The following is a 24,365-nucleotide window of genomic DNA, read 5'->3' on the forward strand; positions in this document are numbered from 1 at the left end:
AGGAGGAGGAGAGGGTCGTCAAGTAGGTTTTTTCTTCATTATTCCCACACTTAAACACATCAGAAATTGACTTGAAGGGCTTCCTGCGAGAAAGGTGAGGAAGAAAGCCATGACACATAGAAAGCATTTATTCTTTTTAAAGATTTTATTCATAACAGAGAGAGAGAGGCAGAGACATAGGCAGAGGGAGCCCAATGGGGCCTCCATCCGAGGACCCCGGGATCACGACCCAAGCCTAAGGCAGACGGCTCAACCCCTGAGCCACCCGGGTGCCCCTAGGAGGTTCTTAAATACATGGCCCAGTGGAAGAATTGGCTGAGGATGGTTCCCAGAAACTGGGTTTTCATCCAGCTGGAGCCAGAGGCTCTATTAGGGTTCTGTAGCCTTCACGCTTGTGCCTTTTAAAGACCTCCCAGTCCAGCCCAGAATCGGTCAGATCCCAGATCTTTGAGGCTGACCTAAAACCAGAGAAGTTTGTAAGTATAAGGGATCCTCGAGACGATTGTTTTTATGGAAAACGAGCCCCAAAGAGGCTCGGGGCCCTGAGAACACAGCCGGGGATGCGCCCCGCCTGCATCTTAAGCCAGTGCCTGCATTTGTTTTATTCACTTAAAGCCACCACTTAACTATGTACGATGTATTGTGTTAAGCGCTTTGTATTTCACAACCCTCACCACTGCCCTATGAGGAAAGTGCTCCTGTTAACCCATGCTTACAGACGAAGCCCAGAAAAGTCCGGTTATTTGGCCAAAGTCAACAGCCAGGAGAGACCCAGGAGCGGATTCGAACCCAGGAAGCCTGCGCTCGGCAGGTCTAACCACAATGCAGTATGTTAGTGGTTTTCGCTTCGCGAGCGCGGCGAGGGAGGAAGGTTGCGGTGGTCCGGCTCGGGCGTGCTGGGCTTCTGGGCAGCGAGGCACGGCCCCTTTGGGGACGCGTTTCAGGCCCCAAACCTCTGGCTCCGCTTCTCTCCCTCTCGGGCGAGGGCACCCAGAACGCCCGAGCGCCGTGCTCCCGTCGCCGGCAGGCGGCACCGTCGCGCTCCGCAGCCAGGTCCGCTCCCCCGCGTCGCCGCGGAGCCCCAAGTCCTCGCTCCCGGCCGTGCGCGGCTCCGCAGGCGGCCCCCGGCTCGCGCGGCACCTCCGCGGGCCCCGCCGCCGCGAGCATGCGCAGTGCCTCCCGCGGCGCGCGCCCCGCCCCGCCCCGCCCCGCCCGCGGCGCTCGCGCACCGGCCCGCGGTTCGCCTGCGCCGCCCGGGAGCCCGCCACTTCCGGGCTGCTCCTGGGCCGCTGGGGGCGCCGCGGTCGCGCGGCGCGGCCTGGGCGGGGCGGGGCGGCCGGCGCTCGGGAGTGCGGCCGCGGCGGCGGGAGCGCAGCACCGGCCTCTGCCCGCGCAGCCCGCCGCCGCCCCGAGCCATGGCCGGGAGCAGCTCGCTGGAGGCGGTGCGGCGGAAGATCCGGAGCCTGCAGGAGCAGGCGGACGCGGCGGAGGAGCGCGCGGGCAGCCTGCAGCGCGAGCTGGACTACGAGAGGAAGCTGAGGGAGACCGTAAGGGGCCCACGCATCCCGCCCCCGCCCGCCCGCCCGCCGGGCCCGCCGCGCGGTGCAGGGCCTCCCGGAGCCCACCTGCCCCCGCCCCCGCCCCCACCCCCACCCCCACGCCCGCGGGGGCGCACCTGGCGCACCTGGGGCAGCCGGCTTCTGGCTCGGGGGAGCGGCCCCGCCTGTTCTTTGCAGCCCTTCCTTTGCATCTCAGCTGCTTTAAAGTAAAAGCCCCAAGGGAAAGCAGCAGTTGTCTTGAGAAGGTTCTGGAAGCAGCAGTTTCCCAGAAAAGGCTCTACTCTGGGGTTATTTGCATTCGGCCCCGGTGTCTGGGGTCCCCCGGGATGTGCACTTTGCGCTGCTGGCAGTATTTACCCCGAGGGTGGGGAGGGAAGAGGGAAAACCTTGCGGAAATCTGTCCCTTTGGAAAAGGGGCGCCGACCGGGCAAGTCTGGGGTGCTGCTAGACTTTGGGGCCTGGGGATGCTAAAGTCCGTCCCCAGTGACCATTGGTTTTCTGGAAGCCTGTTTCTTTGTGGTGGTGGAGACCTTGACAGCGCCGGGTTCAGACAAGAATATGTGACCCGTTCACCTTTTCCCTTTGTATTAGCCATCCCTCCTCCCCAGTGGTCTTCTACAGACATTCCTTTGTTACCGAGTATTGAAAAAAGTTGGCTGAATGTCAGCGATTATTGGGTGTATTCTCCTGCCGGCTTCCCCCTCCCCCATGGTGAATGTAATACCTGGCTTCCTTCCTTTCTGCTAAGGCAAACGTATCCAACAAACAGGAATAGGATTTCAGAGGTAGTCCGGGCATTTACTATTTGTTGGTTTTTGAGCCTGTGTTTTAAATCAGGATGCTCAAACACCTTGGGAATTTTACAACAAACATAATAAGGTGCCCAGCTGTGCTTAATATGGACCCATTCAGAGTTGAGTAAATTGCATTCGTTAGGTGTTTGTAACTGCAATATGGCTGGCTGCAGAAACTTCAAGACCTGTTTTGCATAAAATACAGGGAAGCAATGGATTCTCTTAGGAGGAAGGCCTAGCTGGAGGAGATTTCAGATGAAATGCAGATGGGAATCAGGAAATCAATCAGCAAAAGATAATTTTCTTGAGAACAGGTCAGCAGAGACCGCATAGATACGTCTGAATTTGGCAGGGCAATAAATTGATTCCAGGGCCCTCTCTGATTGGCTAACAGCTGTCCTTGAACCATTAAAGCTAATAGAACAAGATGGATAAGAATGAGAACTCTGGACCCAGACTGCCAGAACTTGAATTCTGGCTTCTGCTATTTACTACCTGTGAGACACTGGGCACATTAACTTCTCCGTCTCTCAGATCCCTAACTTTAAAATGTGGATAATACTAGTACCTGCCGGTTAAGGTAGCGAGAGGAATTAGTATGTGTAAAGAAGGTACAGCAGTGTATGGGCAACAGATTAAGTACTAGGTGTCAGCTGGTGTTAAAATTGCACAGCACTTGGCTTTGCCTGTTGCCCCCTTTGCCTTCACCTATCAGAGGGTCTTAAGAATGGCCTGGACGTTTCACTGCATTTTAAAATGCTCCATGTAAATGCTTTTCTTTAATCAATTTTTTTTCTTTTGGAACTTGAATGGAGAGAGGACGTGGACAGACTGGAGGAAACGTTTGGCTGAAGTGGCATTAGTGGCAGAAGTCAGTAGAACTCCCCTCACCCTCCTAAGAAAGGGAATATGTGGTCCTATACAGGAGAGCCTTGTATTTATTAACTTCTGTCCCAGTAATTGATGTTAGACGCAGAAGATTAATTTTTATGAAGGGCATGTTGTTACTCTTCTACTCCTCTGCATCATTTTCGTAACCGTAGTCTTCCTGTGTCTGTTGGCTGGAGATGATGCTTTGATTCTTTTCAAAGTTCTGTGCTTAAAGTGGTTTAATTGGGCCGGGTTTTTAAAAGTAATTTGGAAAACACTCCATCCAGGTGACTGGACACAGAACCTTTTAAGATAGCAGTTTGAGAACTGAATCAGACCATTAAAGAGACCACTTCAGATTGAGAGTTGCTCTGACTTCTGCAGCTGGACCTTGGAAGTAGCTTATTGAAGCCAGCCTCTTGGTAGTTGTCAGACAGCGCTGTGAGGTAAGCTAGTAGTCACAGTTTCTCTTGGCAGCAAAGATAGAGGTTTAGAGTCAGAATCATGAGCCACTGCAAAAAATATTTGACTGGAGAGTTGGCCCTAAGTTCTTATTCTCAAAAGTTCAGACATGCTATAGTTAATTGGCCCTATTATGGCAGCACTTACCTTGGAAAATTTGGCTATCACTTATTTCCTACTGGTTTGTTTTTCCAAGGTGTGTGGGCCCTTGAAACGGTTGGAATGAGGATACTTTGCTTGATAGAATGATTGACTCTAGGTCTTGTGACCCACCAGGGTTTTGTATGTTTGTTGTCATTATCAAAGGAAAAAGTAGCAAGAAGGAGCCAGTCTTTCCTCCTTTGTGGATAGCAGTCCAGCAAACAAGGAGACTTAAAGTTGTAGCCTATAGGTTTTGAACTGATAGTTTTATTAAATTGTGGGAAATAACCAATTTATAAAAATCCCCTGTCCTCTTCCACTTTCAAGTTGGTAAATATCTCTGGGACCAGGAAGCTCGAGAGTGTGCTTTGTGCTCACACTGGCACCCCCAGTTACTGGCAGTAACTGGAATATACACTCATGATGTCTGTTTTGATATGTAGGCAAGGCAAGGGCACTACAATGCCCTGTTCTTGTCCGTTCTCCCTCATTATACAAATATGCCTCATAAATTATAGGCTTTGGCACAGATAGAGGAGGTTGTGTTTATCTGTTATCCATGGGAGTGCCCCTTAATGTCCTCAGTGGTTTTTTTCCTCTTTCCTTACCATATAAGGGCATAAGTTTAACTTGGCCGTAGACACTTGGTCTTACACAGCAAGTTGGGTGAAACCTTCTCTGTATAACTACAGTTTGCATGAAATAAAAATGCTTGACCTTTGATCATCCCATGTTCCACCGCTGGTTCAGGCAGGACTTTGAAAACATATTCCAGAGGATCACTTTTTAGGATAGAATATTATTTGTTATTCTCCTACAGTTATTTTTTTCTTAATAGTCTTAACTAGAATGCTTTTTTTTAAAAAAAATTATTTATTCATGAGAGACAGAGGCAGAGACACAGGCAGAGTGAGAAGCAGGCTCCATGCAGGGAGCCCAACATGGGACTCGATCCCAGGACTCCAGAATCACGCCCTGGGTTGAAGGCAGGCACTAAACCGCTGAGCCACCCAGGGATCGCCTAGAATGCTTTTTTAAAGTAAACATCATTGCTGTCTTTTTGTTTTTTGTTTTGTTTTTAGTTGTGTTGGCTGTAACATCTGGATTTCATGAAAATCTAGGCCTAAAAGTTTTCTTTCAAATCTGATTTGGAGTAATATTTTGCTGTATTGAGGTGGCCACACCCTTGATTTCTGTGTAGTACCGTACTGTATTGGGTGGGGGGCAGTTGTGTACCTACCCTTGTTTTCTGTGTGGGCAGCTAGTACCTTCGGGTTGGGTGAGGGGACAGGGCAGGCACAACTGCAAAGTGTCTGGTGATTGTTTAACAACAGATCTGCAGGAAGATAATTGGTAGCCTTTACTAATATAGCAGTCTCTTCTGAGTAGCTCATTACACGTTGGGACACAATAGCACTTTTGAAATAAAAGAAACTAGCATCCCAAACTGAAAGACTCCACCAGCAGTGTCAACACACAGCCGTTGTTAGAAGAAGCTAACCCAGCACACTGAGGGTGATTTCCATGCCTGGAAATAATTTGCTTCTTGGGTCTTGACCCTTCCCAAATGCCTTATTTATATGTGCTTTTAAAATAACAGCTACTCATGTGGCTGTGGGCTTGTACTGACAGAGGTAAACACAGGCTAAATCTTAAGTAGACTGCCCAGGTTCTGTGATGAAAGGAACCTTAGAGAATACCTAAATAAACCTCAAAACTTAAAAAAAAAAAAAAAAAAAAAAAAAACACCAGGAATAAAAGCCATTAAAGGTGAGGGGGGCCTTTTGTTTTTTATTTATTTTTTAATTTAATTTTATTTTATTCATGAGAGACCCAGAGAGAGAGGCAGAGACATAGAGGGAGGAGCTGGCTTCTTGCAGGGAGCCTGATGCAGAACTTCATGGACCGAGATCATGCCCTGAGCCAAAGGCAGATGCTCTACCGCTCAGCCACCCAGGCGCCCCACGTAGGGGCCTTCTGAACAAAGGGCATAATCCCAAATACATACACACACAAAAATTGAGAGAAGTACCCTTAATTTATTTGTGGAATTAAACTTCATTTGAATTCTGGGGACCCAAACAACATTGCAACCATACCAATATGGTAGGGCTTGAGAAGCTGGTAAGAGTCCAGATTTTTCCCAGAGAAGGCTTTCATGGGGACAGATGTACCCCCGAGACACTGCTCTCAGGTCCCAGCTGTAGCCTATAAGCACCTTAGCCTGTCCTGGGAAACCCCAGGAGCAGCAGGCATTGATTTCCTGGCTTGAGAGCAAATGCCCTGTGTCCCTATAGGAGGCGTCACTCACCCATGAGTGCTGCGTGATGAAGTTATTTCTGAAAGGACTGAGAGGACTTGTTTAAGAGGATGGCGTTCAATATAGTAACTTCACTAGTACTGGCTATCCTCTGTTGCGGAAGCCTTGCTTTTGTGTGGGTAGTTGTGTTAGTGGAGGCTGTAGAGGATCTCCCATTCTGATTTAGGAAGACAGAAGGCACCCGGGGTAAGAACCACCAATCCAGCGCTGTCATGAGATTCCTGGAGGCCAGGAGAAGTAACAGAGCCCACACGTAAGGACCCAGGCAACTGGGGTTCTAGTCTTGTTCTCCCACTGATGGCTGTACGGCCTGAGCATAGTCAGCCCTCTATCAAAAATCCTCTATCAAAATCCTCTATCAAAAATTCTTTTGAACAGAGAGCTCAGAGAGTAGTTCCCAAAAGATTTGCCAGCTGCTGTGGATGGTGGGGCAGGGAAGGTGCAGGAATGGAACAGGTTGCTTATATTGCAGATGCCTGCCCTCCCCTCTGACCTCCTGAGTCAGAATCTCCGGGGATGGGGCCTGAAAGTTTGCATTGTTAACGTGCACCTCCTAGTGGATTCTGGTACTCAGCCAGTTGTGGGAACTGCTGAATGATGCCTAGGGACCTTTAAAACAATTGAGACCCCATTTTGTGAACCACCCACAGGTGTGATCTCTCTAGTCCTGGCTCCTAGAATGGACCTCCATTCCCAGCTGTTCCTTGGGTGCCCTGGATGAGGCCCTCTTGGGCGGTATTCCTGCAGGACCCAACCCATAATGTCGGGAAGTCTAAGGTTCTGCAACATGCTCCCAGGGAAACAGTGAGTGACATTTATAAAACAGGGTCCAGGACTAAAGGAAGAATGGTTAGAGTTAGAGGCAATAAGAGGGAAGATAGAGACTGATGAGGAGAACCTTTCAGGTCAAGGAATCTTGTGTAGAGTGGCAAGAACAAGCATTGGTCTTTCCCCTCTGGTGCCCCAGCTGGGTGAGAAGCCAGGGACCTAGGTTGCCCTGTCACTCTGAAGGTCGTTTCCCTAGAGCATAAACAGGCTTCTTCCTGTGAGTACAAAGTCCTCAAGGTTGGGGCCCAGATGAAACAGAAAGCAGAAATTTAAAATGTGGTGGCTACAAGAAAACATTATAGAGAAAATCTTGTTGACATTTCTCTGGCCACAGCACTTGTAACAAGGATACTTGCCTTCATATTTAAAATAATAATTATGAAAGAAGGGGAGGAGACTAATACTTTTGAGTACATGACATAGACATTATACTACAGTATTTTTGGTTTTGCTCTTCGTTTTGTTTTCAACTTTCAGACTTGCTTATCTCCCTCTACCCTCATTCATAAAGGACATAGAATCTTACTAGAAATGGAAAATACAGAACAGTGACCAAAGCAGATCTGACCCAAAAGTTGACCCTTTTAATGTATACTTCCTTCCAATTTTGAAAAAATAAGGTTGAGAAGACAGTTGCTTCTACATAAGAAATTTATCGTCCCTATTACCCTCTCCCCTCCTCTAGAAAAAACCCATACTCACCTGCCCATTAGATTTAGCAGAACCCATTACTAGCTGTGCACTGGGAAGGATTTACCGTGTAGGCCAGTGTGGTTGTAAACTGTCGTCCTCGGATCCATTTCCCTCTTCCTCATGCCCTGTCTCGTCAGCCAGTTATTATTACATAGTTAATTTTTGACAAGATAAAAGTATATTTGAATTTTTTTTTTTGTAAAGTCCTTCACCCCAGTTGGAGGTGCCCTAATCACCTCTTCCCTAGACAAAACTTGGCATTTAAAAAATTTTACAAATCCTGATGGGCAAATGGTTGAATGTTCTCGTATTAATTTCATTCAAGGCCGTAATCACAGACTCTAACTATATGGGTCTTTCAAACTTTTTATATCATGGGTCCCTGAGCTAAGAAAGTTTCTTTTGTTTAAATTAGGTTGGTTTTACTTGTTTTATTCAGTAGACATTTACTGAGCCCATATTGTGTGCAGAGAACTGTGACTCCCTACATGTAAGAAGCTTCCTGTTGAGTAAAGAAGATGGGAATATAGATAGAACTAGCATGGGTGCTTAAGTATGTATCTTAGTTTTTAGAAATCTCTCAAGTGTCCTGAAAACTTGATCACTCCATGATACCCACATATTCAAAGTGGATGTGGTTGAGGAAATGGAACCTGATTAGTAAGTCCTAGCTTTGACTTCCACACATAGTATTTAAACAGACACCAATGCAAGTGTCTGCAGTGGGCCATCACAGTCCTACAAGTGTTCTGAAGCTCATAATAGCAAGTGTTTATAATAGTAAGCAATCATTGCATCCCCAAAAAAGAAACATCTTAATTTGGATACAGATATCAATAAAAATAGTCTCTGTACTGCTTTCCTCCTTAAGGAGTTTGAAACTTTTCTAGTAGCAACCTTGTAAGAAATGCCAGTAAGCTTATCTCAAAAACACTTGGGAAATTTGTCTTGGCCCTGTTCTAGGGTGGCCGAGTTCTTCTACACCGGTTGCTGAAAAGAGGGTGGAGGAGGGGGGGGTTACTAGATTTCCTTGTATCTGTAGGGTGTATAGTTTACAATGGCTGAATTTGGGCAGCCCGGGTGGCTTAGAGTTTAGTGCCGCCTTCAGCCCAGGGTGTGATCCTGGAGACCCGGGATCGAGTCCCACGTCGGGCTCCCTGCATGGAGCCTGCTTCTCCCTCTGCCTGTGTCTCTGCCTCTGTCTCTCTGTGTGTGTGTATCTCATGAATAAATAAATACAATCTTTAAAAGGGGGGGGAGGGGCGCCTGACTGGCTCGGTTGGTAAAGTATGTACATGACTCTTGATCTTGGGGTCATGAGTTCAAGCCCCACATTGAGTAGAAATAAATAAATATTTTAAAAAAAGAAGAAGAATGGCTGATTTTAATTATTTTAGTTCCTTTATAAGACTCCTTTGAGCCAATGGCCAGGAGAAGGGGGAAGGCAGACTCCTGAGTCTGGTTTCTGGCTGTCATGCTCTTATCTTGTGTGGCCGAGCCCGGGTAAGTGCTGCCTCTGTTCGGCCCCCACCCCGTCACCCCCCTGTGAGTGAGGTGGCCGCAGTGGCAGTCAGGGTCAGTGTGGAAGTTCCAAAGAAGAAAAGAACCCAGTGAGAGAGTGCGCTCGTTCACAGTCCCTCTGGCCACTGAAAACTGTATGTGCAGACTTGTAAACACACCAGTTCATTGTATCAAATCATCATAGCCTCACAGAACTCCAGAGTTGACCAGGGCAGGTGGTGCCCTTGGAGGTAGGTCCCCACAGGGCCAGGCTTCCTGTCTGAAATCTGTGTTTCAGGCTCCACCACTTCCTGAAGGCACTCCCCTCACTTTTCTCTCCCAGCCTGAAATGCCTTTCATTCTCTCTGCCTAGGCTGAAGCCGATGTAGCTTCTCTGAACAGACGCATCCAGCTGGTTGAGGAAGAGTTGGATCGTGCCCAGGAGCGACTGGCAACAGCTTTGCAGAAGCTGGAGGAGGCTGAGAAGGCAGCGGACGAGAGCGAGAGGTGAGGGTGCCTCTCCCAGCCCATCTTTCTGCACAGGCCTCCCTTCTGGGTGCGACAGGGAGGCTTCTCTGATCTGGGGCTTAGGAGTTTTACAGTCCCTTGGGGGGATCATTTCCTCGTTCAATCCCAAATATAACTTTACTGGGTTTGTTTGTTTAACATTAGTGGGATACCTGTGTGCCAAGTGCTATTTTTAAACCCCGAGGTTACAAAGAAGAAAAAGATCCTATTCCTGCCCTCATGCAGCTCCCTGTCCAGCAAAGGAGATGGACATTTAAACCAGACATTCTAGGGATGCCTCTTGGTTCATTCAGCTCCTGCTGACCACAGAGCAATTAGGCATTTTTTAAAAGATAAACTTTATTTTAAAATACACAGCGGAGACTGGGCCTTGATAAATGAACCAGGGACTCTCAATTGTTAAATAACCCTAAAAATAAGTGGAAGAGGAAGCACAGATAAAACAGTAATATGATCTGTGACAGTAAATTGTTTTGGACTTAGTACTGCTGATAAGACACTCGTGCACATGTAAATACAGAAGATACCTGTGTATTCTGAGCCCGCTCCCTGTAACCTGGCTCTTCCTGACTTACTACTCCAAGATTCAGCTTTGTGGTAGTAAAGGAAAACCATGGCCATATAGACGCACAACTCCACGTATCCTAGAAGATACTCTTTCTTATGCTCAACCATTCAAGTTCATATATTCCTATTACATAGAAGCATTCCAAGCATGACTCATTGAGACTAGAGAGTTCTGCTAGAAGGATGAGAGAGTGGTGTGGTGGTTCAGAACCCGGGGAGAGTGTATCCGTGCTATGACCTGGGCAGGTGAATGCCATCAGCCATTCTTTCCATTTCTCCCTCTTAGATAGAAGTGAGTTTCTGCTCCCTGCCACCAGGGATAGAGAGTAATTTCAGACTTGAAGATTAAAGAAGCTTTTAAGTTGAAGTTTCCAGTTCATTATTCACTGTTGCTTATTGTTTCTTCTCTAATGGAGAGTGTTGGAATTCCTTAAGATGACTCATCATCTCTTACAGTGCACACATACCAGTGGTTTTGTGGCTGATCCTTCCTGAAATATACTTGTTAGTGAGCCTAAAAGACAGTCTGGCAATGTTAGAGTTTGTAGGAAAAAGGAATTTAGAGATGACTTACCCCATCCCTTCGTTTTACAAATGAGAAAATGAGGACTCATCGGTTAATGCGACCCATCCAAAGTCTCACAACGAATTTATGGCTAAGCCAAGACGTGAATCTTGGTTTCCTAATATATACCATAGTACTTCATCCAAAACTACTGGTTTATTTATCTGAACTGCCTGCTCAGATTTTATTAAATGAATCCCGTTTTAACATGACTTATGCCTTGGGCAGCCCAGGTGGCTCAGCGGTTTAGCGCCGCCTTCAGCCCAGGGCCTGATCCTGGAGACCCGGGATCAAGTCCCATGACAGGCTCCCTGCATGGAGCCTGCTTCTCCCTCTGCGTGTGTCTCTGCCCCCTCCCCGTGTGTCTCTGCCCCCTCCCCCCATGAATAAATAAAATCTTCTAAAAAAAAAAAAAAACAAAAACAAAAAAAAACATATGCCATAAACTGAACATATCACGGAACAATTCACGTTTTCCAAAACTTAACACCAAACATACATGTTCAGCATAGACAACGGTATCCGTGTGTCTCAACACCTCTATGGTGAAAGAATTCTATTAAAGGCAGAATTCATAGTTTCTTATCTAAAGTATCGGTTGACCCATAGGAAATTGCCATTTTTACAGATCTGATGCAGTCAAGTATCAGCAGTTTCCTATGGTTCAGTCACATTTGTAGCTAATGGGGTAAGAACAGCTACCTTCTTAATAAGAAGTACATGAAGACAAAATTTGTTTTTGTTAAAACTTTCAAGCTGAAGCTTCTCACCAGGAAAAAGAAGAAATCCCATGATTTATATAGCAAGTAAAACATGTTGGCTTTTCCTGTTTCCGTGCCTCCCAGTTTCAAACGGGATCCTGACGTTGCACCTTTCATTTAACATTAGATCCCTGGACAGTTTTCACCAGTATTGAAAGTGTGAGGTTTCGGGTGGTGAGCGGTTTAGCGCCTGCCTTTGGCCCAGGGCGTGATCCTGGAGACCCGGGGTCGAATCCCACATCGGGCTCCCGGTGCATGGAGCCTGCTTCTCCCTCTGCCTGTGTCTCTGCCTCTCTCTCTCTCTCTCTCTCTCTCTGTGACTATCATAAATTTAAAAAAATAAATAAATAAATAAAAATAAAAAAAAATAAAAAAAGAAAGTGTGAGGTTTCATTCACAAAAAACAGAGATGTGTATGTCTTTTTCTGTCTTAAGCTCTGGAAACTCTTACTTCATGGTTTGGAAAATAAGAGCAGCTCTGTGCTCTATTTTGGTCTACCCGTTACACCAAGCCTCACAGACCAGTGCAGTGTGGGCCTATGGAGATCTCCTCTAAACCTTGGATCTTCCTGCTTGTCTACTTTTCAGAGGCATGAAAGTCATTGAAAGCCGAGCCCAAAAGGATGAGGAGAAAATGGAAATTCAGGAGATCCAACTGAAAGAGGCCAAGCACATTGCTGAAGATGCCGACCGCAAGTATGAAGAGGTCAGATCTTGGGACCCAAAGCCTCATGACTTGCCAGCAGTGGCCTTGGTGGGGGCTGGGGAACCATGCTTATGAGCCTTGGGTTCTTTTGTGAAACACTGCTGTATTGGTGGAAATGGGTGGTTTTGAGAAACAGAGTTCCCTTGTCTCCAGAAAATAGTTCTGATTTGATCCTGCTAGGGGATCCCAGGCTTTATCATAAAGCCAATCCATAGCATTGAGAAAGACCAAAGTTTCCCCCAGGATCCCTGCCCCCCACCTTTGCAGCATCCCGACCAGGACAAAAGATGTTTGGCCTGGAGAAAAGGCAGTTGGGCCTCTTGTCACTTGTGGAAAGAGCCTCTCATATTGTCACCACGCAGGCAGCTCTTCCTGGTGTGACTCACCTAGCACCATCCACTTCAGGCAGCATGGAGACACAGTCCATTGCGCTAAAGTCCATGTAGATTCAAAAGGCTTTTTTCAGTCTGTCCTCTCTTTTCCAGTTGATAGAATCCCATTGTCAAGAGAAGTTCACAGGTAAATCAACTTCTGGTCCTGTCCCCATGAGAACAACCTCCTGTGATAACAAAGCTAATGATTTGTTTTAGTTTTCATTTAATGTATCATGGCTATCTTGAAATGGTATTGACACCCCTTTTTTTCTACTTTTTAAAATTATTTTATGACCACCATTATTACCACTCCGGTTACCCTATGCCCACTACTTGAAACGCTTCAGAGGATCCCTTCTTCTCTCAGGTTCTTTCCTCCACTGAATCGAGAGCTTGATTAGTCATCTTACCAGCTCATCTTATGTTAGCTTCTGTTGCTATTCTGTTGTCATTTTTAACCTCCTCCACAAAGAGAAGGTTGAGGTACAGGGCTCTAAATTGGTAGAGTTCTCAGGATTATTTTCAGTGTGTTTTGGCAGCCCCTACCTTTACAGCATCAAATGGATCATGTCTCATCGTGCTGCTATTTTTGAGATTGTAAATTTTGTATCTCTCCCTCCTTCCACACTTAGGCTGGCTATGTAATTATAGGAACTTCACCTGGGTTAGACTTAAAATGAGACTGCCTACTCAAAACCAACCATTCTGGATCTTTGTGAGCCGAAGCCTCTGGTCTACTCTCCATTGGCCCTCCCAGTAGAGAGTTACTTCTTTCCAGTCCATGGGAAAGAGAGTCATCTTCTTTGTCTATAAGAAGTTCTAGGGGCTGGTAGATCCGTTCCCCACCTCCATGCCCATGCTTTGCCCCCTTACTCAAAGCTTGCCACCCTCATGATGTGTGTATGTGTGTCTGTTCTACAGGTGGCCCGTAAGCTGGTCATCATTGAGAGCGACCTGGAACGCGCAGAAGAACGGGCTGAGCTCTCAGAAAGGTAAGTAGGCCTGGTGCCGGTCTGCTGTGTGTGGGATGCTACAGAGCAGTGACTAAACAGCATGACCTTCTGGCAGCTGCACATTTACCTGTTTCAGCTCCGGGCTCCTTCTGTGCTCATCTGCCGTGGATGAGCTGCGAGTACGGAACACGGAGGGCTTGTGTGGGGTGTCTGTATGAATGCGTGTACCACTGCATGCCTTACCTGCACACTGATTTTGAGAATGGCCTTGTGCATTTCCTGTGTCCACTAACAGCCAAGTTCGACAGCTGGAAGAACAATTAAGAATAATGGATCAGACCTTGAAAGCATTAATGGCTGCAGAGGATAAGGTACTGATGGCTCATGTGTGGTTTTAGGTTTAACTGCAATGCAGACGTCTTTCAGCTTCCAGTGTCTACTGGTTCGTTTGGTATAACGACACCCTCTGCTGTCTTCTATCTTGCTTTAAGTGCTTTCTTTGGGTCCTTTATACTCCTTTGTTTTTCCTTCATAAATGCTCTTTGGTGCAGCCGAAAAAGTAGCCAAATTATCACACTTCAGAATTGTTGGATTTTGTCACCCTGCCTTTCCGCTGTTGCAGGGTTGGGGGGACAGTGTCCTTGGCAAAATTGAGCATTTTACTACCTGACGATTTGGCTACTTTAAGGCAGCCCTTTGTTCTCTAGGACTCAGTTCTCACTTTTTCCCATCCCTCTCCTTTTTCTCTCCTCCTTCCTTGGGCTTGTCTCCCATCCTTTCTGCCTCTGATCGAAAACATTAGCAAATGTGCCGAGCTTGAAGAAGAATTGAAAACTGTGACGAACAACTTGAAGTCACTGGAGGCTCAGGCTGAGAAGGTAGGCCAGGAGCATGGTGTGGGGGAAAGGAGTCTCTCATAAGAGCTGCTCAAAAAACACGTACTTTTTCTCATCTGAGGCCCCGCCGATGAAAGCAACAGTCCCTTAGGCGTTTTATTTAGCAAATGGCATCATTTTGAGGTGATGTCCTGATGGTTATTGGATAACATTTTTTTTTAATAGGGAAAATATTTTATGTTGAATATGTGAATCGTCTGTAACAATTTAATTTGCTTGGTTTAAACACCACATGGCTAAGTTATCTTGTTCTTAACCCATGTAAAACAATAGGCAAGAAAACAGAGAATGTATTGTAGCATGCCATTTGATACCAGAGGCTCCATTACCTCCTAAGAGATCCTCAACATCTGTTGGCTGGGCTGGCACTTTCTTTGTATTAGAAGACCTGAGTAGAGTGAGCTCTATAGCCTGACATCTGGAATGCTCTTTCTAATTACAGTACTCGCAGAAGGAAGACAAATATGAGGAAGAGATCAAGGTTCTTTCTGACAAGCTGAAGGAGGTAATATGAGTGTTTTAGAATGAAGCCAACTGGATTTTAACTGAGCCCCATTCTTACGGAGCTGAAGTATGGTAATCCAAGAAGTATGGTAATCCAAGTCAGGAATGTTCAAAGGCAGTCCTGGCGTTAATGTGCTATGCTAGCGACTGACAGGTCGTTCTAGATCCATTTTACGGGTGCTGTGCTTCATTTTCATGCTCTAGGGTTCCCTATATTTGTAGCTACTAGCGACATAAAGCTTCCCAATTTTGACTGAAATAAATGGAATCATTGCAGGCCGAGACTCGGGCTGAGTTTGCGGAGAGGTCAGTAACTAAATTGGAGAAAAGCATTGATGACTTAGAAGGTAAGATCTTAAGGTTTGTTTTTAATTTAGTCCTATAGTTGCATACTGACCTTGCAAAGCAGTTTTCCAATCCAAGTGCATCCTCCTTGATACACTTTTTTGCTCTTGCATATTCTTCCTATCTGTCCTTTGGGGTTTTCATTCTGTGACTCTTAAAACTCTTGGACCTGAGTCCTATGCTCACCAGATGACTCAAGCCACCAGAAGAGGCCCGTTTGTCTCTAATGGCAGATGCCATCCAGCTTTATGTCACACTCTGGAGAAGTATGGCAGGTTTATTTGTCATTGTGGGTGAGGTGGTTGTAGGGTGATAGCAACTAGCTTATTTTCTGCTATTAATACCTCCTAATTGTCAGAGTGGCATGGATTTGTTTTTAGACACAACTCATCTTCTAAGTAAGAATCCAACATAAGGGTGGGGTTTATGTCCTCAATGTCCTCGAGATGCTCCACATTTTGAAAGGGGTGTGGGGATAATAGGACTATTTTTTTTTTTGAGATTATACTTAAGCCTTTCTCCCCTAAGGTACGTAGGTTTTGTTTTAGGAACACCCACCTTAATCTCACAGAAATGCTAAATGTGGAACTCTGAGTCGTGAGAAGGGTCAGCAATGAGAAAGAAAGAAAGGGAAATACTTAAATTCAAGAAAGGCAGAAGGGGCTGGCAGAGGCCCCAAAGGTTGGTGCAGACAATAACCAAGCTAGAGAGGAAGAGTGGGTGACAGATGGTTGCAGAACAATCTGCCTAAGTGCAGAAGTATGAAATCTTCATCATTACAAAGACTAAATTGCAGATTTGGCACAGCACCACCATAAACCTGTAGCTCTCCTTGCTTCTCAAGCCTCCTGGGCCAGGAGCAGGGTGGCTTAGAAGACTTCACAAGGCAGCTTCCAGGGTGCCCAGAAACCCATAACCCAGAAGTCCATTTTGGTCAGGAAGTCAGTGGTTTGAAGGTGGAGCCAGATAAGAATGACAGACAAGAGTCACAAGTTGTCCTTCCAAAACCCTGTCCTTGGATATTTTTCCCACTGTTTATAGTCGCAGGTAGCTGACCGCGCCAGCACCATTAAAATACAGCTATAGACAGGAAAAGTGTTCTATCACCTACCCAGGAGACAGCCTTCTGTGGTCTCATTTAGGACTTACCATGGTTTACTGACATACCAACCACATTTGTGATGATTTTCATATTGGGTCTTCTTGTTTTATTTTCTAATGGCTTTTGTTCTTTTTGTTTTTGTTTCAATTCATTTAAAAACAAAACGCACGCCTCCTGCATTGGCCACCTGCTGCGATACCACTTCCTTCATGCACTGCCCTTTCCTTGCTGCTGTGTCGGGATGGCGTCCGCGCCACCCACCCCCACCCTCCATCTCTTGATCACTCTCCATGCCCTTGCATCTCTGCCTTCCACTTCCTGGTCATAGACGAGCTGTACGCTCAGAAACTGAAGTACAAAGCCATCAGCGAGGAGCTGGACCACGCTCTCAACGATATGACTTCCATGTAAATGTTCATCCACCCTGCCTGCTCACATCCGTGCCCTCACGCTAATATGATAAACTCACCGCTGCTCCCTTCTCTACCTCCAGAAGCTCCATCTTTACGCTTTTCTGTTTATTCTTTGCATAACCTTAGGATAGTTATTGTTTGTTCACAGTCTACTAATATAAAAGCCAAGCAGATTAAGTCTAGCTATAGAAATCATTTTCCTTTCAGAATCTGTTTATTTCACAATCTCTGAGCTAGGTTGTTCCCACCAAGCAGTGAACTGAAATATGAACGATTGGAGCACTACCCTCTTACGAACTTAAACCAGGTTCAAGTAAACTCAGAAGGCTATGGAATTGTGCGGGAACTTCCCCAGAAGTATCAAAAATTGGCTTCCTGAGACTCAATTAAATACAGTATAATTTTTGTAAAAGAAATTAAGGAACCCTAAAGTGTCCAGTTACTGATGATCTGAGAGGAAATTGATCCAGTACAGCCTAAGGAATGATGCTGTGAGGGATCATCTCTTGCTTTTAAGAATTCTGGAAAGAAATGGTTCATCTCCTGGATACCAGAGCCTTTAATTTTCTGTGTTTAGGTAAAAGAAATACTCACATTGAACACCCTAATTGGTGTCAAAGTATTGGGAAATAAAACACTGATGACACAGTATGAGTTTGGGAGTTAATGGCCCACCTTTAACTGTGTGAGACAGTGAGCATTGGAGCAGATCCCTCATTCTCATGAGAACTTTGAGCAGACACAACTAATCCGCATATGGCTAACCAAACCTTAGCATTACACTTCTGCCTCTTTGAATTCTAACCTCCAGTGTTCCACAGAGGGTTCTCTTCATTCTAATAATAAGGCACTGAATTCTGTATAAGCTAGGAATTTCCCCACCCACCCATGCAAGAAATTGGTAGCCTGAAGAGTGTGGCATGTGCCTGCTGCCTTCCCGGTTATAGAATCTCCACATCACCATTAGAGACAGTGACTGTCACCATGGAAAGTAGAATTGCATCCTCTCCTCCCTCATTTGTCAATGTGGGAGTAAATCAGAATGTCTGTCTCTAAGGAGTTTTCCAGTGCTAAAATGTGGTGATTCTATGGGGAAAACTTATAGCATCAGGTATGGATTGAATATCCTAAAAGGTGGGTTAGCTTAAAATCTATTTTTGAACTCTGTTCTTGGGTCGTCTTGGCCACGGCCCCTCCCCTAGAGGGACTTGCGCTAGCCCTGGGTCCAGACGCTGGTGGGTGAGGACGGACATGCTCCTGCAGGTGCAGCTGGCAGAGGGTTTTGCATGTGTGCTTTCTGGCCTGTGTTTCAAGGGCTGCTCTCATCTGTTAGTTTGGTTTTCCTTTATTCCATTGTGCCACTTTGTTTTCTTTCTCTCCCACCTTTTCTCCTCATGCAGATAAGTTTCTTTGCTTCACTCCTCCTGAGACCCCTTCATCAAGCTGGCTGTCCCACCTCTCTGAGCTCTGCAGGTGGCTGTATGTTCCCCAGCTGCCCTGGCTCGCTCTTTTAGCACCCTGCCTAAGAGCCAGGCACACCGCTTTCCATTGTACAGAAGCTCCTCATTTCAGTGTCAAATAAACACTGCATAAGCTCTCTCTGTTTGCCATTCTTTTTACTTCTTACTTCCTGACATTTTAGTTTCAACGCTGAATAAAATGATAAATCTATTTCACACACATGAGGATTAGTTTTTAGCCACTACCTTTTTTTTTTTTTTTTCTTCCATTCTCAACATTAATGTTAAACATTTCTAAACCAGTAGTAGTTCCTTACGGAACTTTCAAAAAATATTCATGCGTGGTTCTCTCATAGAGTTTTGGTTTGCAAAGGTTAGAGTGAGGCCTGGGTATCTGCGTAGGGGGGTTTGTTTTGTATTGTATTTTTGAGGTGGTGGTGGTACTGGTATGTAGTCCTCATTGAGAACCTCTGCACATTTGCTTGCTTGAGTGAGAAGATGTGCCTTGAGCAGTGTCTTCCTCTGCCAGAAGTTTGGCATGGGACACGGAGAGCCCTCTGTGTTGATGTTGAGGTGGCCCTACTTGTAGGGACGTGGCTAACTAGCACCCCACACTGCCTGGAATTCACATAATTGGAATCGTGAAAAAGAACTTGTATTCAACAGCGGTAGTTGAGGTTACTGTCAATCATCCTTTCACGGCACAAAGAACAAAGCATTTTAAAAGTATATTCATTACTCAGCCACCTTCATTTGGATCAAGAAAGACATCATAAGTTTTCTAAATATGATAATGTTTAGGTCCAGATTCATTTTTGTGCCCTTAAGGACGTCACATATTTTTTAGGAGGAGATAGATAGATAGGTAGATATAGATGATACAGATATAGATCTATGTGTATAGATAGATATCACAAAGAATATATATTCTTTGTGATAATAACTGGGGTTTTTTCCTTCATTTGTAGACATTTTTGAAGTATAGTCATTAGAGTTAATTCTTTTTTTTCTCTCTAAAAGTGTAGTTAGTAGTAGTTGTTCAGAATACAGTTCTATTTTATGTAGGCTTCACTAGTTCACTCCAAAAACAAGAGCTAAGTGATTTTAAAAGAGAAACACATTGCAAAATTAGAACTTTAAAATGGTATGAACTTTTGTTTCTTAATTCCCAGCATTTCTGCATCCTCAACAATCTGGCTGTATTTCTCCTGTGTTTTAAATGTGGGTGATTTTCATCTGTTTTTGTTAGACTGAGAGGGTTGATATGTACCACTATACTCAACTTAGACAAACTGAAAATAATGTCAATCACACTATAAAGACTTCAGATCAGAGAAAAAATACTTTTTTAAGAGGACCACAAATTATTTCAATAGTGATATAGTAGACTTTCTAAAATTTAGAATCAACATCTCTCTCGAGAGTGTAAAGACTTCTAAAATTTCATGGATTTTTTTTTTCCCCTAAGGCTTGTTGGGTCTGCTTTTGACTATGATTCCTAACCCCCCCCCCTTTTTTTTTTAGCTCCTACTGATTGAAGTGAGCCCTTCTTTGACCCTGCTTCCTACTAGAGACAAAATGATGAGTTTAAAAGTTCTGCTGAGCAGATGTGCAGTTAATTCTAGAGGCACATCTTTTTTTCTTTTTTTTTTTTTAAACCAGAGACTTTCACACTTTTTCTAATACATTCTACAAGGGGAAGTGGAAAACTGATGGTTTGGAAAGGCAAATCTAGAATAGCCCAAGAAGGTAAGGGTTCACAAGTGGATAAATAGCAACTTGATTCTGTCAAGAAATTGTTGGGATCCAGGTTTCTAGTTTAGAGGGCCAGACCATAGCTGCTGCTACTGCAAGAACCTGGTAGGACCAAACAGAGAGCATTGCTCATCTGGGCGCTAGAGGTTTCAGATATCTGGGAGGTAGGAAAGGAGGAGAAAATACTGCTAAATGTATGACTGTTTCTGGTCCCTGCCCTCAGGCCACCAGGCAAACCAGCTCCATGGTAGCTGAGTGGAGCATGTCCAAAGGGAGATGTGGTAGGGACAACTGTCATTTAAGCTGAGTTCACATTGACTAGGTTCTTTAGGGTTTCTCTAAAGTTATTTCATCCCAGTTTGGCCAGACAACTAGCTCAGCAAACTGAGACATCCTGCCTATGACGATTGCCCCACATGTAGTAGTGTGACTATATCGGTAGGGTTTAAATTTGCAACCCCGGAGCATGTGCCTTACACAGGACACTGTAGAAGGCAGTGGAGATGTGAAGAGATGAGCCAGAAATGCTCTTTGCCCTTGATGAGCTGGCCATCTTGCTGGAAGGTAGAGAAGTGAAGTGTGTCTGAACCTATAGATGGGTATACATTTGGAGCTACCTGGAGAAGGTGACTTTTGGCTAGGGTTTTGAATATCTAGAGGATGTGGTTGAGCAAAGAGGATAAGTAGCAGATACTCTGAGCTATAAAGCATAACGTACATGGCATCTTCCCCATCACCTACCACATAGGAGAGAAAGCCAAAATAAGAATTGATCAGTTTCCCAACACACGCCAGTCTGGAGGCTGATAGTGCATTCTCTCCAGGGATGGGATTGTCAGCCTTTCAAAATCAGTACGTAGAATTTCTAGGTCCAGGTTGTCACTGTCATTTGAACCAATTTTATATCCTCCAGCTATTTATGGTAAGTGCCAGGTTCTTATCATTTGGGGAGCATCCCTTGGACCATCAGATACAGCCTGATGACCCCTCTGGTTGACCGCCCTGCCATGTGAGCAGATTATATGCCAATGTGTAAAATTCATGTTGCACTAGTCTCCCTGTGGAAGTTTGAGATTTTGTTCACTCGGTACACCTCCATCTCACACCACCATGAATGCCATTCTTTTCAACTAGTAAGCAAATGAATTTTAAGTCAGTTTCCTTCGGAAATGAGTACCTGTTGTGTTACTCTTTGAGCAAGGTAGCACCCTGTATGGTGGTGATAAGCAGAGGCACAGGGAGCTTAGTTCTGCAAAACTGCATGAAGCAGCCACTGGGGGTCCCTCTTGGTACTGCCTGAAAGGAAAGCTCTAGCCACAGGAGTGCAAGTGAAAGGGGTTCTGGGAAGAGGTGGGCAAAATGGGCAGGTTGAAGTTTCAACGTAATATCTCCACTGTGATGCTCTGCCTCGGTTCCTCAGGCTGTTGCCAGAAACTGCATGTGGTTCTATTCATGCAGCGGTTTTAGTAAGGTATAAAAGGAACATCCCCCTCCTCCTCTCTCTTCCTCACCCCTGTCGCTCCCTTTCCCTCCCCGGCCACCAAGAGAGAAATCCTGGTGGCTCCTAAGTCTGCCAGGCCTTTCCCACCCACCCTTCCTGGGCATGGGACAGATGACCACCGGGGAAGGGTGAGCTGCTCGGCAGGTGACCTGAGGTATCTCTGTGTGCTGTTAACTCCTTTACCAAGTCTGGCTAACCTCTCTTCCTTCTGCCTCTCTTCTGCTAACCTGCTTGCTGACCTGTACAGATCAACTCTACCAGCAACTTGAGCAAAACCGCCGCCTAACTAACCAACTAAAGCTGGCCCTGAATGAGGATTAAACTTAGGAAAGAGCTTGGGCTGAATTCTAGGAATGGAGCCCATGGGCAGGAAATCTTATGACTGCCGTACCTTCAACCAGTAGGGCTGACAACACTTGCTTTCTGCAGAATTGTACATGGAAGGAATTAGCTAAAAAGTTGGCTTCACCTGCATTTTCCTCTATATCTGGAATAATTAGGTTCTCTTTAAACCCCCAAACTGCTTTTATGGTAAAATTACATATATGTATATGGGTTAAATACTTAGAACAATTCAGCAACTGCAGGTCCTCTTGTTTGAACTGATACATAATGAGGACCAAAAATTGTTTTGTATTTCCTACAGAGAACTGAGTCCTGCTTTAAGTTAGAAAGCCAAAGCAGAGGAGTGACTATATACATATATATATTATATATTGCATCATATATATAATATATATATATATACACCCACATAGCTATTACATATTCGTATTCCTGACTTCTTAATATCTGGTATAGTGTTTGATTAAATGTACCTATGCTTGGGCAAAATAGCTTTTGAAAACAGGAGCTCATGTCAGAAGTCCCTGATTGTCTGAAAGGTATGCTTTTATTCCGTCTAATGGTGTTGTTGGAATCTGGTGAGAATGTCATGCTAATAATAAATAGAACTATAAGAATAGCAAGAAAATGTCCTACTGAAGTGTGCATGAAATATGTTGATAATTCATTTTTTTAACGAGCAACAGAAATAAATCATTTTAAAAGTTGCCAGAAAACCTACTTACGTCCTCTTTGTCTTCTGTGAGATTGTGTTACAACACAGCTCCCAGACCTTTAACTGCCTGTAACTCAGAAACATCTGCTGTATTAACTTCAGTGCTGCTGGCACCCCTCCCTGTCCCTACAGCATAGGGCCAGCAGACCTTCGCCAAGCGCCACCTGTGCTTTTTTTCTGAGTGAACGTTTGGTGAAAGTTTACCTGACCGCCCTGTGAGACCCTGCTGTGCCTGTAGCTCCTTCAGGTCAAAGACGTCTTCCCCCTTTGTAGGTCCTTGTCTGGAAATGAGTAATATCTTACCAGCATGCCTTGTCCTAATCATCTCATCCTTGTTTGTGACTGATGTTTGCCTGCCTAAATGTGCAAACCGCCACTGTGTCCAGAGTGCAGCTATTTATGACTTAATTTTCTAATCCCACCACAGAGAAAGTGGCTCATGCCAAAGAAGAAAACCTTAGTATGCATCAGATGCTGGATCAGACTTTACTGGAGTTAAACAACATGTGAAAACCTCCTTAGCTGCGACCACATTCTTTCATGTTGTTTTGTTGGTTTTTTTTGTTTTGTTTTATTTTGTTTTGTTTTGTAACACCATGCTTACCATGAACCCCCCCCCTTAAACGCATTTTTATTTACTTTTACACTGTCACAGAAAACATCCACGAGATACCAGCTAGATCAGGGGATGGGGAAAACACACACACACACACACACACACACACACACACACAAAGGCAAGCCCGTGGCAGGGCCGTAATGACTTAAATGTGCCATTTCCCAGGTTGACGTTGCCACACTTCATAGAGAGTTTTGCAACACCGCGTACTCCGCCAGTCTAGCAATCCTCACTAAAGCAGAAAGATTTCCACTCAAAGTGCCAACGATGTATTCAACAGGCAGATTAATGTTGAAAATGCAATCAGGTGTGGTTTGGTGCTACTTTAAACAAAAAGTCCCACTGTGGTCTTTCGTTCAATATTGTTCAATTTAGAATTCTGTCCAACACTAATTTATTTTGTCTTGAGTTTTACTACAAGATGAGACTGTGGGTCCTGTATGCCCGAATTCACTAAAGCCAAGGGTTTGTAAGGCACGCTGCTCCTGTAAGACTTCTAGCCTCCTCATTGGCACATTTGCGGCTCATTACAACTTATAGGATAGCATTCGATGTGGATTTCCACTCTCCATTTCTCTTATGTTAAAGTGAAAGATTTAGGCACTATGTACAATTGGTAAAGAAGAAACATTTTCATAAGAGTTATAACTATATGTAAACATTGTATAATGGTATGGAATAAAATGCACATTGTAGGACATTTTCTAAATTTGGTGGTCCTGTCATTTGTATGTTTTTACTTTGTGAACTTTGGATGGTGTGGTCGACCTACCTTCCCTTGTGAATGGTTTCTTAAAACAGTGTCCCAAAGATCAGGGGGCAAGTGGGTTTTGTGCATCATCCTCCCCACTCTCTTAAGGCAGCATCCCTTTGGTCTGTTAATGTTATAACCCAGCGGGAAAGACTCTTTTCCAAAGACCTTTCTCCATGTTCCAAGTGTATATCTGCACATTCATACAGGCTTTTGCAGTGGTTGTGCTGCTTTGGGGATTTTCCCCCAAGTTAGCTAAGGCTTCAGCAGTGACACATACACATCAGCACATTGTGGGTGAAGGCACCAAGTGTGCTCTCCTCTTCTAGCTGTGTGAC

At 45.0% G+C, this 24,365-nt stretch overlaps 1 protein-coding gene across 39 annotated transcripts in view; it reads left to right on the forward strand.

The window, feature by feature from the left end:
• Positions 1-23,985, forward strand: part of TPM1 (tropomyosin 1) — a 28,540-nt gene extending 4,555 nt beyond the window's left edge. For 3 of the 39 annotated variants that reach the window (XM_025472584.3, XM_035708589.2, XM_035708593.2), the window contains exons 3-10: positions 9,541-9,674; positions 12,177-12,294; positions 13,590-13,660; positions 14,424-14,499; positions 14,960-15,022; positions 15,299-15,368; positions 16,797-16,875; positions 18,282-18,480. In XM_025472584.3, the coding sequence (XP_025328369.1) occupies positions 9,541-9,674; positions 12,177-12,294; positions 13,590-13,660; positions 14,424-14,499; positions 14,960-15,022; positions 15,299-15,368; positions 16,797-16,875; positions 18,282-18,285 (615 nt within the window). In that variant the 3' untranslated portion in view covers positions 18,286-18,480. Of the gene's footprint in view, positions 1-1,344; positions 1,548-9,540; positions 9,675-12,176; positions 12,295-13,589; positions 13,665-13,916; positions 13,993-14,423; positions 14,500-14,959; positions 15,023-15,298; positions 15,369-16,796; positions 16,880-18,281; positions 18,481-21,844; positions 22,663-23,084 lie in introns of those variants that run through there. The other 36 variants (XM_025472586.3, XM_035708590.2, XM_025472588.3 and 33 more) reach the window with 23 other exon arrangements.
• The last annotated feature ends 380 nt before the right edge of the window (positions 23,986-24,365 follow it).

This window comes from Canis lupus, chromosome 30 (genome assembly GCF_003254725.2).
Source record: "Canis lupus dingo isolate Sandy chromosome 30, ASM325472v2, whole genome shotgun sequence".
NCBI lineage: Eukaryota > Metazoa > Chordata > Mammalia > Carnivora > Canidae > Canis > Canis lupus.